The 14,365-nt window shown below is 43.4% G+C and overlaps 1 protein-coding gene across 1 annotated transcript; it reads right to left on the bottom strand.

Annotated features, from left to right (window-relative positions):
* Window positions 1-263: 263 nt before the first annotated feature.
* Window positions 264-11,291, bottom strand: TMEM213 (transmembrane protein 213). Its single transcript, XM_068272903.1, has 3 exons — window positions 11,185-11,291; window positions 7,572-7,610; window positions 264-2,132 (listed from the first exon to the last, which is right to left on the bottom strand). Exons 1-3 carry the CDS (start codon window positions 11,246-11,248, stop codon window positions 1,960-1,962), a joined length of 276 nt encoding a protein of 91 aa, XP_068129004.1. The 5' UTR covers window positions 11,249-11,291; the 3' UTR covers window positions 264-1,959.
* Window positions 11,292-14,365: the final 3,074 nt, after the last annotated feature.

Below are 14,365 nucleotides of genomic sequence, written 5' to 3'. Positions count from 1 at the left end.
CTAAAAACCTCAAATCGCTGGTGTGCACCATCCCATTGAAATACATTGGCCAAGCGTTTTCACAGGCGGATGCAGTTGGCGGATCGCTCCTAAAACCGCTCGGTGTACACTGGGCCTTCGCGCAGGTGTCGAAAGTAACTGAAAAGACATCCTGTTTTTGCAGCTAACTACTAATACTGAAGAGGAAACATCTGAGCTGTCTGAACTGAAACCATGTACAGGCTTAAAAAGAGATGTAATTTCTGCTTACATTTAGTGTTGTTAATTTTTAATAGCATTAAATCACAGAAATACTTGTGCAGCACTGATACTTGCTCATGACACATTTTTAACAAGAATGGTATTTCATTTTATACAGGAGCACAGTTGAGGATCATCAAGGTATGATTTTTAAACACTTGTGTACAGAAGCCTATTAGCCCTCATCGCACAGCTGATTGTCACACTAGCAGCACATCAATAAGTGGAAGCTTCTATGTATCATTTATTGTAGGTTATGGTTTCTGGCAAGCAGGGCTATTTGTTGACTAATCCCAACCAACTGCTGCTGTGTCTAAATTACTTAGCTTCCACAGGCTTGGAGGACATCTGTGAGCCAGAAATCCTGGACTAAAGAACCTGAGATAAAGAGCACTTCAGGATTTACAGTATACTTACATGGGGCTTCTTCCAGCCTCCATTAAGCTATCTGGTGCCTCAGATTCCATCCAGTCCCCTCTGTTGCACCAGTCCCCTATGGGCAGGGCTACATACTAATATACAGCAATATATAGGTATAGGGAATGTTTCTGATACTGAAACCTGGATAATTACCGTAAAAGTGGGTATCCTGAATAATTTACCGCATGCTACTATATCTTACTACAGTGCATCTTTAATGTTTCTGAATTATCTGCGTCAAATGACAATTTTGCACACTTTGTCATATGAGATTATACTGAGGATTGCTAAAAGGGTAGTGACGCAGTGGCTGTATGATTGTCCTCACATGCAAACCCAAAGCAGATTTTTTTTTTTTATATAAATGCAGGATGTGCTGAATTTATTATAAAAACTTGTAACTGCAAGTGTGTACATGTGATTGCAGTCTTTTAACAATCCTCATGTGACCAATCCAAGGGCTGCAAAGTATTATGCAATCCTTTTAAAAAAAAAATAAATCTATACCTTGATCACTTATGACTTCTAATGGAGAATTACAATCACCTTCTCATAGTTCTAGAGGTCACAAGCTATAGGTTTAGGTTAGCTGCATTTGGGCCATTATGATGTGGCATGGGCCTCACTTTGCTTTATAGAATATTATTCAAATACAGTTCTTAGAACTTTGAGAATTTCTGCAATAATTGATCAGTCTTTGGGATAAATAGAGAATGCACAATTGTGACAAAAGATCTGGTCTTTGGAATATGTTAATTAGGAAACTTGGACTGTATTTATTAAGTACAGTTGGCTACTAGGAAGCAAAGTTTGTGTCAGGCCACAGTGAGGGCTGCTGACACATTAGTGAATTAAGAATATCTGAGCTGCTGCTATGTCTTGCATGCTGCAGTTGTGCAGAGTTCACACCGCGGTTCATGTAAATTATACACACCCCCTCAGGGACAATTTTTACATACAGTAAATCTAGGCACTGCTGGATTTATTAGGAAACGTTCACACAGAGTTTGCTCATGACCATAACTGTTACAGTAACCTTTCAGAAGCCTTTGGTCTGATATGACTCAAGTGAAATGTACAAGCTTTTGCTACCTGAAGCATAATAAATCCAGGCTGGATTTGCAGGCTCGCATATGTCATCCAAGGTTAGTAGACCCTAGACCTGGTATTCCGAGTTTATTCTTCACTCCAGGTGCCATAATTATGGGAAGAATTCTTGTGAGTACACCTCTATCGGTCAGTGAATTCTAGCTCAGTTGTTCAATGTTCAGTCTGTCTAATTGTGCAACACTTAGTCCTTCAGGCCTGGAGGTATTTGGGCTCATCCGGACGCAGGTCCATAACCTTACAGACGCACAGGAGGATAAGCGTGAAGAACCACAAGCCCCAGCCGACGGCAGCCGCGATCCAACCATAACTGTCCATCCCCGGCATGCAGCAGAGGCTGGCCTGATCACAGATGCTACTGTCATCTGTAAAGAGAGACACAAAACAAATGTAATGCCTCAGTAGAAATAGCAATAAATTCTTGCATCTCCGACCACACAAATGACACGATCATTATATAAAATTGTTACTATAATTATACATTTATATAGCACTGGTGTTTTCCACAACATAGAGCATTAAATCATTCATGTTGCTCGATACACCTCACAGTAAGTGCACACAGGGATCAGTGGAGAGGAAACCATGAGGAGAGGGGGAACCGTAAGTGAGAAATGGTGGATCAGTGGAGGTGAAATTGAGGGAGGGATAGGGGAACAGTAAATGAAGAATGGCAGATCAGCGAATAGGGAACAGTAAGTGAGAGCAACTTTTTGGGCCTGTCGCCAGCACACGTGAGCGTGTGGGCGACAGGCTGGCGACAGCTCCTCGCCAGGTCCCTCCGCGTACACACGCGGAAGAGGGACCAGCGGCGCGACGGAAGCTGTCGCCGACTTTCCTCCTCCCCAGCTGGAAGCTCCGTATTCCTCAACGGAGGTTACTGTCGCTAGTCCGCGTACTCACGCGGACTAGCGACAGTTGCGGCGTCAACTGTCGCCAGGCAATTGAGCAGTTCAATTGCCTGGCGACGAGCGACAGTTCGGGGTGCGCGCCCGTGCAACGGCGCATACTCACAGGCGACCTGTCGCCTCAACACGCGCGCGCCGCGTGTTGCGGCGACAATTGTAGCCCGTGAGTATGGGCCAGAAATAAGGAATGGATGATTAGGTGAAGCAGAATAAAGGACCATACTCGTGGGCAACTTTTTGGGCCTGTCGCCAGCACACGTGAGCGTGTGGGCGACAGCTCCTCGCCAGGTCCCTCCGCGTACACACGCGGAAGAGGGACCAGCGGCGCGACGGAAGCTTACTGTCGCTAGTCCGCGTACTCACGCGGACTAGCGACAGTTGTGGCGTCAACTGTCGCCAGGCAATTGAGCAGTTCAATCGCCTGGCGACATCAGCGACGAGCGACAGTTCGGGGTGTGCGCCCGTGCAGCGGCGCATACTCACGGGCGACCTGTCGCCGCAACACGTGTTGCAGCGACAATTGTAGCCCGTGAGTATGGGCCATAAAAGGAACAAAGATTGGGGAAACGGGAAGACAGAAGTTAGTGTGGGACAGGGAACAGTTTGTGAAGTGGGATGGGAATGCAGTGGAGGGGGAACTGTAAGTGATTCCTGGTGGCTCACTTAAAGGACCACTCCAGTGGAAAAAAATTAAGCAGTTAAAATGCGACAGAACAGACGGGTTTTGGACTAGTCCATCTCCTCATGGGGGATTATCAGAGATTTCAACAGCATTTCCTGAATGGCAGTTGCTAGGTCTAACTGACAAAATAGTGTGCAAGGGAGGCTGACCGGTATCTTAATATTTTGGCAGTTAAACTGCCGTTCAGGAAATGCTTTTGAAAACGAGACCCTGAGAATATCCTATTAAGAGAAGGATTAGTCCAAAACCTGTCAGTTCTGTGAGATTTTAACTGTTTTTTTTTTGTTTTTTTTCTGGAGTTGTCCTTTAAAAGGGAACAATAAGTGAGCAAAGAAGGATGCGTGAGGATGGAACATTGAGAGAACAATGGCAGATCAGTGGAAGTTAAGCCTCGTCTACACTTGAGACTACTGACACCCGACAGGGATTGGGATACAATCCCACAGGTGACATTTCATAGCTAGCAACACGCTCTTTCACTATGAGGGACAATGTGCGGGTCACAATGGAGAGGGTGCAGAGAGGGAGAGAACAATGCTGTCAGGCTGCGTTTAGACAAGATGACCCGGCATGCGGGATCTGTCTCCCACGTATTGGCACCACAGTACACACACTAGATTCTTGCCCAAGGTGGTCTTTAGAGGTCTAGTTTAACCTAAAGTGTGTATGAACCTTTAGTAAGAGATGGAGAATCCGTGGAAGAACAACAATAGGTATGGAGGATCAGTGGAAAAAGAAGAGTGAGTGAAGTTTGGGTAATAGGTGAAGGATGAACAGAAAGTTGGAGGTGTAAAATCTGTGGCAACGGAAGAGTATGTAAGTGATGGAGGATCAGTGGTAAGATGATAGTAGGTGTAGGTTGACAGATTATTGGCGTGGGAAAAGAAATTAAGGCATGGATCATTGTAGCTGGAACAATTAGTATAAAATGAGGGATCGGTGGAGAAAGAACAGTGGGTGTGGGATAGGGTATTGTGGGAAGAAGAACAGTAAGTGAGAGATAAAGGATTGGTGGAGGGGAAACCGTAAATGAGAGACTGGGATAGGTGGGGAGGAAGAACAAAAAGTAAGGGATCAGTGGTGACAACAAACAAACACAGAACATTTATATCGCGTTTTTCTCCTGGCGGATTCAAAGCGCCAGAGCTGCAGCCACTAGGACACGGTCCATCTTCACCAAGACCTCAAGGCATAAAAACAGCTTCTTTCCCTCGGCTGTCAACCTTCTGAACGGCCCAGCCCAACACCACAATACCATGCCGGCACTTAGGCACTCTACACACAGATAGACGGCGCTCGAGCTCAAGCTGACTTTTTTTCTGGCTGTTCTTTTTTGGATGTTTTTTTGTGTTGTAACTTATGCTACATTGTCTCTCTGCAAATGTTGTGTTCCTTTCTAACTGCTTGATTTGTCCTGTATCTGTATCTATATCCTGTATCAGTACCCTGTACGGTACCAAGCCCAATTCCGGGCACGACCCAGTCGTGCTTGGCGATAATAAAGATTCTGATTCTATAGGCAGTAAGTGAGGTATGTGGGATCAGAGAAAGAGGAACAGTAAGTGAGGAATCAGCAGACAGAGGGCAGCAAGTTAATCGTGGGAGGATTATTGAACAAAACCTGTGAGGGGACATTGGCCTCAATTCATCATTGTCTTTGCGATAACTTTTTCCAGTTTGTTAAATTGCCGAATTCGAAGTTTATTGATTTCTAGTTGTATTCATCAAGGTTTTTCCGCATTCAGTGTGAATTCGATAACAATGCGGTAACGATTCGGTAACATTTTGATATTTCCATTTTACAGCGGTAATTTAACACAAGGCCATAAGATTCCCATGGAATTGTGGGTAAAAAGGCAGTCCTTTGAAAACCATGTAGCAACATTCTGAATAGGGCTTTAACACCTGGACAAGGATTCTGGAAGTGGCTTGGGACAATCCAACAATTTTGCCAGCTACGGCTTGATAGGAGCCTTTTCGGAAAAAAATGTAGTGCAGCTAGCAATTTAGTTAACCCTGGCACTGCCCGTGTTCTCTTACAAAATGATTCGAAAGAAATGCAGATGGCCTGGTATAGCAAATAAATCCATAATCTTGCAAATTGATATGGTTCTAGACCAGGCATGGGCAAACTTGGCCCTCCAGCTGTTAAGGAACTACAAGTCCCACAATGCATTGCAGGAGTCTGACAGCCACAGTCATGACTCATAAAGGCAAATGCATTATAGGACATGTAGTTCCGTAACAGCTGAAGGGCAGAGTTTGCCCATGCCTGCTCTAGACCTTATTCTTGCCCTTCTTTAAATCACTTTCAGCTGATACATAACCACTTCAAATGGCTCCATCTTCTCTGTCAGCAATGATCTGACAGGGATAACTAATCCTAAATGTAACGCTAAACCACGCCCACTTTCATTTTCATGAATTGCACTTTCCGTTTTATTGCATCGTTACCGAATGCTCACTAACAGCTGTAAATAACTTTGATGAATCCTGAAATCAACTTATTGAGTTTGGTATTTTACCGAGCTGACGGTAATTGATTCGATAAGTCTTGATTCATCGAGGCCAATGTGTTAGTGAAGGGAGGTTAGGTTAAAGAGGAGCTGTTAGGTATAAGGTCTCAGAGAAAATAAACACATATAGCAGTAGCTAAATATAGGCTGTACTTACATTACATATGCATTTCACTGTCCACGTTTGGATTTCACAGAATTTTTATATAGTATATGCAGAGAATGATGCTCCTGACAGCTCATGGCAGGCTCCATGTTTGCCTGTCTCCTATGAAGCCAAATGTGTCGTCATGTCCTCCCTGCTTCCTGATCACAGAAAAGCTCGTACTGAATAACACTAGTTTGCAGTGAATATTAATGAGCCATGTGGCTAGGAACAATAGCGGACTCCTGCAGTGTACTCTGCCGGGAGATTTATCAGTGCTGTGCGCTGGACTGAGTTACATGCTATTGTTACTTGACCCTGTAACTTCTCATTAGCAGCCGAGGGGAGAGCCCCAGAATGCTTTGCAGTATGGTTTGCGGCTTGCGTCCTCTTAAGAGCTTGGGTCTAACAGCTTTGCTGATAAGCACACGTCAAATGAAAGAGAGATTTTTATCTTCACTATTGCCCTTTTGGCTTCCGTCTAAACTGTTTAACACAGGAGAATAGAGGTTTAAATTAGCTTCTGCAGCCTGACAGTTACTCTTTAAGGGGAACAGCAAGGAATGATAAACTAGTTGAGAGGGAACAGTTAGGGGGGTGATGGGGAACAGTAAATGGGGGATGGAAAATGAGTGGTGAGTAAATTGAAAGTAAGGGATGGTGGACCAGAGGAAAATATGCAATTAGTGATGGGGAATTGGAGGAGGAGGTGCAGTAAGTGAATGATGGGTAATTGGTGGGGAGAGTATAGTAACTAATATTTGGAGAATCCGATAGGAGGGAATAGTTAGTGTTCAAGAGTTTAAAAGGATAAATTGATGTGGAAAAGTTAGTAAGAGAGGAGGGTTGAGAGCCATATCCCCCCTGTGCTGATTTTTCAATGGGGCATCTGACCAGTATTATATATAAAAATCAAATGATAAAGATGGCCAAAACCTGATAAAAAAAAACGCTAGAGTGCGAATGTGTTGTAGGTAGGGGCAGGGAATTGGTTGTTAATAGTGCTCTGTATTCAAAATACATTAGGAATTATCATTACTACTACAGCACCAATAAAGAGCTAAGGAACCACAGAAGTCGACCAGCACCCAATGGTGACCAAATGTGCTAAGCCAGGAGGATTCCACAATCTTTAGGAGTCTGTAAATGCAGAAATTGAGACTGGCAACACCACGTTAGAGTAATTATGCTCTTTGTTGATAAAATATAGTAAGAGTAGCCAACGGCTTCATTAAATAGCTAATGCAATGTTTGAAGGTGGGCCCTATTTAGTCCCAGTGCAATCTATGCATCCCCTATCGATATGCCACTGGTGGGTGATCAGGAAATCTAAGTGTGAGCAAGGATGAGACTAGCTAGTGGAGCAACTGATAGGGCTACAGTTTAAGGAAGAGATGTCCCATACTACCCTAGCAGTACTTAGAAGGTTAGTTCTGCACTCATTGGTCTCAAGATTATATGGACATGATGCTATATGGACATGATGCTCTAACTATTTAACTTCATTCAAAATCTAAATTCATCTAACAGATCAAATTATATTGATGACTTACCAGGACACTGGAGTAAGCTGACAACGGTGGTATTGCTCGCTGAAACAAGAAAAAGACAAATTATGTTAACAAGTGGATTAAACAATATATAAATCAATTTTAAAGATTCTTTCTTATATCTGAAACTGCACAACTACATTTACTCTGGAGGGACAGCCCCTGTATCAGAAGGAGAGCGCTACGAAGTCGGTACTCCAACTTTCCAGTACAAAAGTACTGTCAGTGTCAAAATTATTTTGAGTGTTTTTTTTGCTTGCTGGTCGTGTAAAAGGCGTTTTATTTACAAGTTGTGAAAATATCACTTAGGAGAAAACTCTGGTGACAAAGTGAATTGCATATTGCCCCTTGTCAATAAAATGCTTTGTAAACCACCAGCAAGTAAATACTAATTTTGATAGTAGTTTTTCATCTACTTTTTGGTACTTTTCTGTGTGCTGAAAAGTTATTTTAAAAAGAAGCTGAAACATTATCTCCTAGGAGAAAACGGTAATTGCATATTGGCCTGTGTCTTAAAAGGGCTAGATAATTTATTATGTTGCACATGTATGTATCTGAGACATATTTGTCAGTACTGTACAGAGATCAATGATCCATTTACATCTGTCTCTGCACCAGAAGAGCTTTCACACTAATGTCCTTACCACAGTCATGGGCGTAGCAATCACCCCTGCCATCTCAGGGGAGCCCCGATCCTTTGGGGGCCCTTCCACCTATCTCTCCCCAACCGCAAGTGCAGCCAATCCGCAAAGAAACCTCTCATGCCATGGATACAGTATATCAAGTTTGTGTGATTTTCTTTTAGCAAATCTAGAATCTTTGTCATCACCCTAAATCGGATGTTTACCCAAAAATTACTGATACTCTTATTTTTTCTTCTTCTGCTTTTACTTAGTTATAAAGGTATGTTGCATTTCAGAGGGCAGAATGCAGGGGTGTGAAATAATTAACATACTGGTATGATGTAGAGAAGACAACATGCAACACTAAGGCCAGAGTCACACGCATGAGTTTTCCCCATAGAACACATCGGAAAACCCATGCGATTCTGCTAAGTGTGACCTTGACCAAAGGCTCAGTATAAAACCCATTTCCCATTTACAAAGCACATAACTGCTTCCTTAAGGCCTCTTTTACACTTGCCTTGCAAGTGTGCGATCAGTTACCCTGTTTTACCACCGGGTAATACAATGACAAATCAAGGCAATGGGGTCTAGCACACTTACCACGTCATGTTATGTAAGTCAATGGGTGACGCATGGGATTTTGAATTTGTTTTGCCAGAAGTGCGGCGCGTATGCAAGGAACAGCTTAAATACACAGGAATTCAATCCAAGGACCGCACTCACGTCAGTGGGTATGCTGGTGCCGGGCCCCAAGGCCATAAGTCACAGTAGTCATGAAGGAGTCCGCACACAGACTTAACGGAGCAATTCACATCAATTTATTGTCCCATCACATGTGTGTAGATACATAGTCTGACCTGCATAGGTGTATGCAGGTCAGACTATGTATCTACACACATGTGATGGGACAATAAATTGATGTGAATTGCTCCGTTAAGTCTGTGTGCGGACTCCTTCATGACTACTGTAAATACACGGGAAATCCAGGAATCCCAGTTACATTATTCCTGTCCAGCAGGGGAGTATGTCACTGGATGAGGGGCAGCAAAGGGGAAGGGACGGCGCTATGCTATTCTTCTGCTATTAGATGGCAAAAATGTGTAACCCTCCTCAAGTTGCATCAAAACATATAACATAACACACTTTCAGGATTGCTGAAAGTTCAGTGTAATTGTGCGAGTGTGATATCCATCTCCTGCACACACTAGATGTGAGAATGTTTGGTAATAAAATCAGGGTGCTCTGGATATGTTATTAAAAGTCTTCATCAGAGCTGTTACACATGACAACAATCACATCTTTAATAGTGTAGTAACATTTTAGCATTCTTCTCTGTGGTCTGATGGCGCAGGTGAGGGTTGGAAACCCTTCTCAGCCAATAGCAGATAATAAGGGCCCTTTTCCATTACAAGTGCAATTGAGCTGTGTTTGCAATCGCACAGGCTGCCTTTTCCACTTGCCGCGATTTCGCTATATAGCCGCTGGGAACGGAGTGCAATTGCGACAATCGTGCAAGCCAATGTTTGCGCTCCGGGAAAAAACTCATGCTCTAGTGGGAAGCGAGCCCCGCTATTTACATGTAAAACGACTGCAATTTGGAAGCGGATCGCAGGTAGTGGAAAAGGCCCCTTAGTAATACATATAGGCTTCGTTTGATAAATCACTTATGTTCTCTGATGATCTCTAGCTCTGGAGTACGGTAATAGCCACATATTTTTTTAAACAATTGAACAAATAGAATTTTCCACAATACATGATTAGTAATTTTACCCAATTTTTTACAATATCAATTAAGATTTATCAATGGAAAGATAAGGTTTGTTTAATTTGTATGTACTGATAGATATTGTTATTGATTTATATTGATAGAATATATGTATGTGTGTGTGTGTGTGTGTGTGTGTGTGTGTGTGTGTGTGTGTATACAATCTATCTGTAAATATGAACCATTTAGTTGTATTAACGAACGGCCTTCTAGCGTCTCCTGTATGTACAATGTCATTAATACTGTTACAAGTGACCGCTCCATATTAACAAGTTTATTGACTGGTAACAACAACCACACCCCATAATCTCATATAAGTAGATTTTTTCACAACCAGCACATTGATCACGGAATAGCGATCAAAGTATGGCTGGTGCACACCAAGAGCGCTTCTGAGTACTTTGGAAAACGCTAGGGTTTTAAAAGCGCTTGGCTAATGTATTTGAATGGGATGGATCACACCAGAGTGATATGATTTTTTTCCCAAACGCGGGTCCTGCAACATTTCTGCTGATTTCTGAGGTGATTCAGCCTCAATGTTAAGTATAGAAAAGTGGAAAATCACTCTGAAAAGTGCTAGATCAGAGCGATTTTCCAAGTGTTTTTGTGACAAAACCAGCACACTAGAAGCTATCCTGTGTGTGTGTGTGTGTATATATATATATATATATATATATATATATATATATATATATATAATATTATATGATGTTACACAAAAACGCTCCAAAAATCGCTAGGTATAGATTAAAAAAAACGCTTGGCACTTTCCTAGCATCACATTTAAAAACGACTTCAAAAAGTGCTGAGCGTTTGCGATTACACTAGCAATTTTATTTGTGCGCTGGCCCTTTGTCAGATATGACTGAATGACTGATAGCTCTGCATAGCTTTTACGCTTGATATAATGCTATATGCTCTTTATTCAACCCATCGCCCAGTCAGTGCAGATTTATCACTATTTATAGCTGTGATATTGACTAATTAGCAGCTCAACTTCTAATATGCAATAATTTCGGAGACTGAATTCAGTCAAAACTACCAAATATTACTGTAATAGTTTTGAATAAGAAATTGAATATTGAAAATTGTACCTTATTGCAGCATCATCTGGCATAAATGTGTTAATGTTACAATAGTGTCACATAGGTATTTTTATCTCAGCACGAATAGGTCTTATTTGAAAAGTCAGGATAACAGTGATATATAAAGTAAGGTGACCTACCTGAGTGACAGAGCTGTACAGAGCAGAGCAGCATTAGCAGACACACACACAATCTGCTCTCCATTGTGCCAGCACTGAGATCCCAGCAATGACTCTGCTGTGACAGTCAGTCCCTTACCTGAGAGAACAGAGCCAAAGCAGGGGGCGGAGCCACCAGTGAAGGCTGATTTCCACCCATACTCACCTGTAACCCCCTCACTCCCAGAACACAACATGAATATGGGGAGCTGCTTCATCAAGCCATTATCAATAGCAATGCTAGGAAATGTTATTAAAGTAAACCTTCAGTAACGTTTAAGATGAATATCTCACTTTAAAGGGATACTTAAGTCAAAATAAAAAAATGATTTTTACTCACCTGGGGCATCCTTCAGCCCCCTGAAGCTGTATGGTGCCCTCGCAGCCTCGCTCCGATCCTCCTGTCCCCACCGGTGGCTACTTCCGGGCTCGCCGACAGGCTGGGAACGTGAGTGATTCTCCGCGTTCCCAGCTGCTATATCACCCTCTATGCTGATATGATATGGTGATATAGCATAGAGGTGATATAGCGGCTGGGAACGCGGAGAATCACTCGCGTTCCCAGCCTGTCGGCGGCTGTCGCCGAACCCGGAAGTGGCCGTCGGCGGGGACAGGAGGATCGGAGCAAGGCTGCGAGGGCACCATACAGCTTCAGGGGGCTGAGGGATGCCCCAGGTGAGTAAAACTAATTTTTTTATTTTAACTTAAGTATCCCTTTAAGACCCCTGCAGAAATCTATTGAGCATCAGTCAAAACGGTAAACCGTGTACTACCCTCAATGCAGTGCAATTCTATTCTGCCAGTGATCCCCCACCATCCCTCCTCCCCCCACCCACACACCGAAAATTACCAATTTGTCCAGTCAGACTCTGATCAATATATGGCAAGGCATTGATTGAAAGGGAATTAATGTTACGGGTATATTGTTGGAGCTCTATATGATAGACAGGTTAGATCAAAGTAGGCAAATCACTTGGGAATGTAATGCAAAAATGAATATTTCTATGGCTATACTCAGTTTTTTATGATTGGTTTCTGGCAGATCCGATCACTTTGTTTGAGGCTAGATTCACAGTAGGATGTTGCATTATGATGCGACGTTAAAATCGCAACGCAGATTGTGACTCAACATAAAGGCGCACAGTGCGTCTATACACATTCAGTCCTACTGCGTTATGCATAAACGTCATTTAAATGCGACTTTATGGTCGCATAATGATGATTATAAATGCTGTCATGTCATTATTTACTGAGCATATGTGCAAAGTGCAAACAGACTAACGCAGCTCATGTTGTGTATAATGCACTGCATGCAGTACTTTCTTTTAACGTGTTGCATTATACAATAACGCAACGTGTGCACTGTAAACGGCGCATTGATTTATTATTGCAGTGCGTTTCTCTGTGTTATACATTTTAATAACGTGCGACTTTAACCCTCTGGGCGATACAATTATATCGCCCAAGAGGTGGCGCAGCACTATTTTTTTATTTTTTTTATTTTTTAAATCATGTAGCGAGCCCAGGGCTCGCTACATGATAGCCGCAGCGCAGCGGCATCCCCCCACCCACTCCGATCGCCTTCGGCGATCAGAGTAAGCAGGAAATCCCGTTCAGAACGGGATTTCCTGCTGGGCTTCCCTGGTCGCCATGGCGACGGGGCGGGATGACGTCACCGACGTCATGGCCGTCGTGACGTCATAGGGAGTTCCGATCCACCCCTCAGCGCTGCCTGGCACTGTTTGGCCAGGCTGCGCAAGGGGTTGGGGAGGGGGGGGGGCTGCGCGGAACGGCGGGTAGCGGCGGATCGGCGGCGAGCGGCGGCGATCGGAAGTTACACGCAGCTAGCAAAGTGCTAGCTGCGTGTAACAAAAAAAAAATCATGCAAATCGGCCCAGCGGGGCCTGAGAAATCCTCCTGCGCGACATACCCCGAGCTCAGCTCGGGATTATCGCTCAGGAGATTAACGTCCCACTGTGAACTTAGCCTCAATCTGCCAGTATTCTATTGCTCCAACATACCCCGTTTGGCTTTGTGCAGTTTATCGATTGAAAGTTAGGCAGGCATGTTAGAAGATCTGTGATTGTGTGTGATGTGGGCAGGAGCAGTGGGTTGGTGGCCCCATTGTGTTGCAGTACAATGTTTTGCATCAGATATATGCTCAATAGATTTCTGCTGAAATTAAAATTGAGTTTGCGTGTGCATGGTAGGGAATTGATTCCTATCAATTTCCTGCCTAATAGGCATCGGTTGACTATGCATTTTGGGGCATAATTGACCTAATATGGTTAGCTCAAAGTATCCCCGAAATTAGGGAAACATTTTTCAATAAAGTCCACGGTGGGCTAGTTTACCTCTTCCTTATACTCCTGATGCTGCTCGTTGTCCTCAAGGTCCCTTCTGTTCCCCGCTCTCTAAGTATTTGACTGGATCCCTCCCTGAATACTTTACCAGACATTCCCCCGAGCATTTCAGAGCTGCGCAGGTGCAATTTCCAAACCGAGCGTGCACAGCAAAAGCAGTAAAGTGTGGTACATTGTGTCACCACAGTGCAATCTTGTCTATGGGTCTCACAGGGCAAAATGACGGGCAAAAGTAAAGTAATCACACGTTTATGAGCTCTTTCTTTCACTGCGTATGTACAGTTCGAAACTTGTGCAATTCAGTACAGTTCAGAATCACTTGGTGCTGCTTGGAGGAACTTCCAGGAAGCTGGAGAGAGAGGAGGACCTGGGAAACAGGAGGGACCCCAAAGACTACGAATAGCACCTGGAAACAAAGGAAAAGGTAATGGGCTTTATTAAGTATTTTTTCCCTCTACTCAAGGCAGGGTACTGAATGTATCAGCTATGAAGTAGCTCTAAACAAATCCTGATTGGAGCCGTTTTGAAGGGAAAATAGAGCACATAACTACCAATCCTCAGCTATTACAATAGCTCTCCCTCTTGCAGTGTCTCCCAGCAACAGCATCTCAAGGAAGGGGAGTACAGCAAAAAACGGCACAATATTTTATCATCCTAAAAATATTCAGGTACACAGCAGCATTCCCACATGAATAGCAATCCTACAAGGGATATCAGCCATTTAATACACACGGGTCTACATGAAAAGGGCGCCAGTAAAAAAGGGCGCCTGGTGGAGCCCATATGTATACCAACTTCGG

Source organism: Hyperolius riggenbachi, chromosome 3, assembly GCF_040937935.1.
Source record: "Hyperolius riggenbachi isolate aHypRig1 chromosome 3, aHypRig1.pri, whole genome shotgun sequence".
Classification (NCBI taxonomy): Eukaryota; Metazoa; Chordata; class Amphibia; order Anura; family Hyperoliidae; genus Hyperolius; species Hyperolius riggenbachi.
Note: the sequence above shows the minus strand (reverse complement) of the source record. Positions and strands in the feature narration are given on the sequence as shown.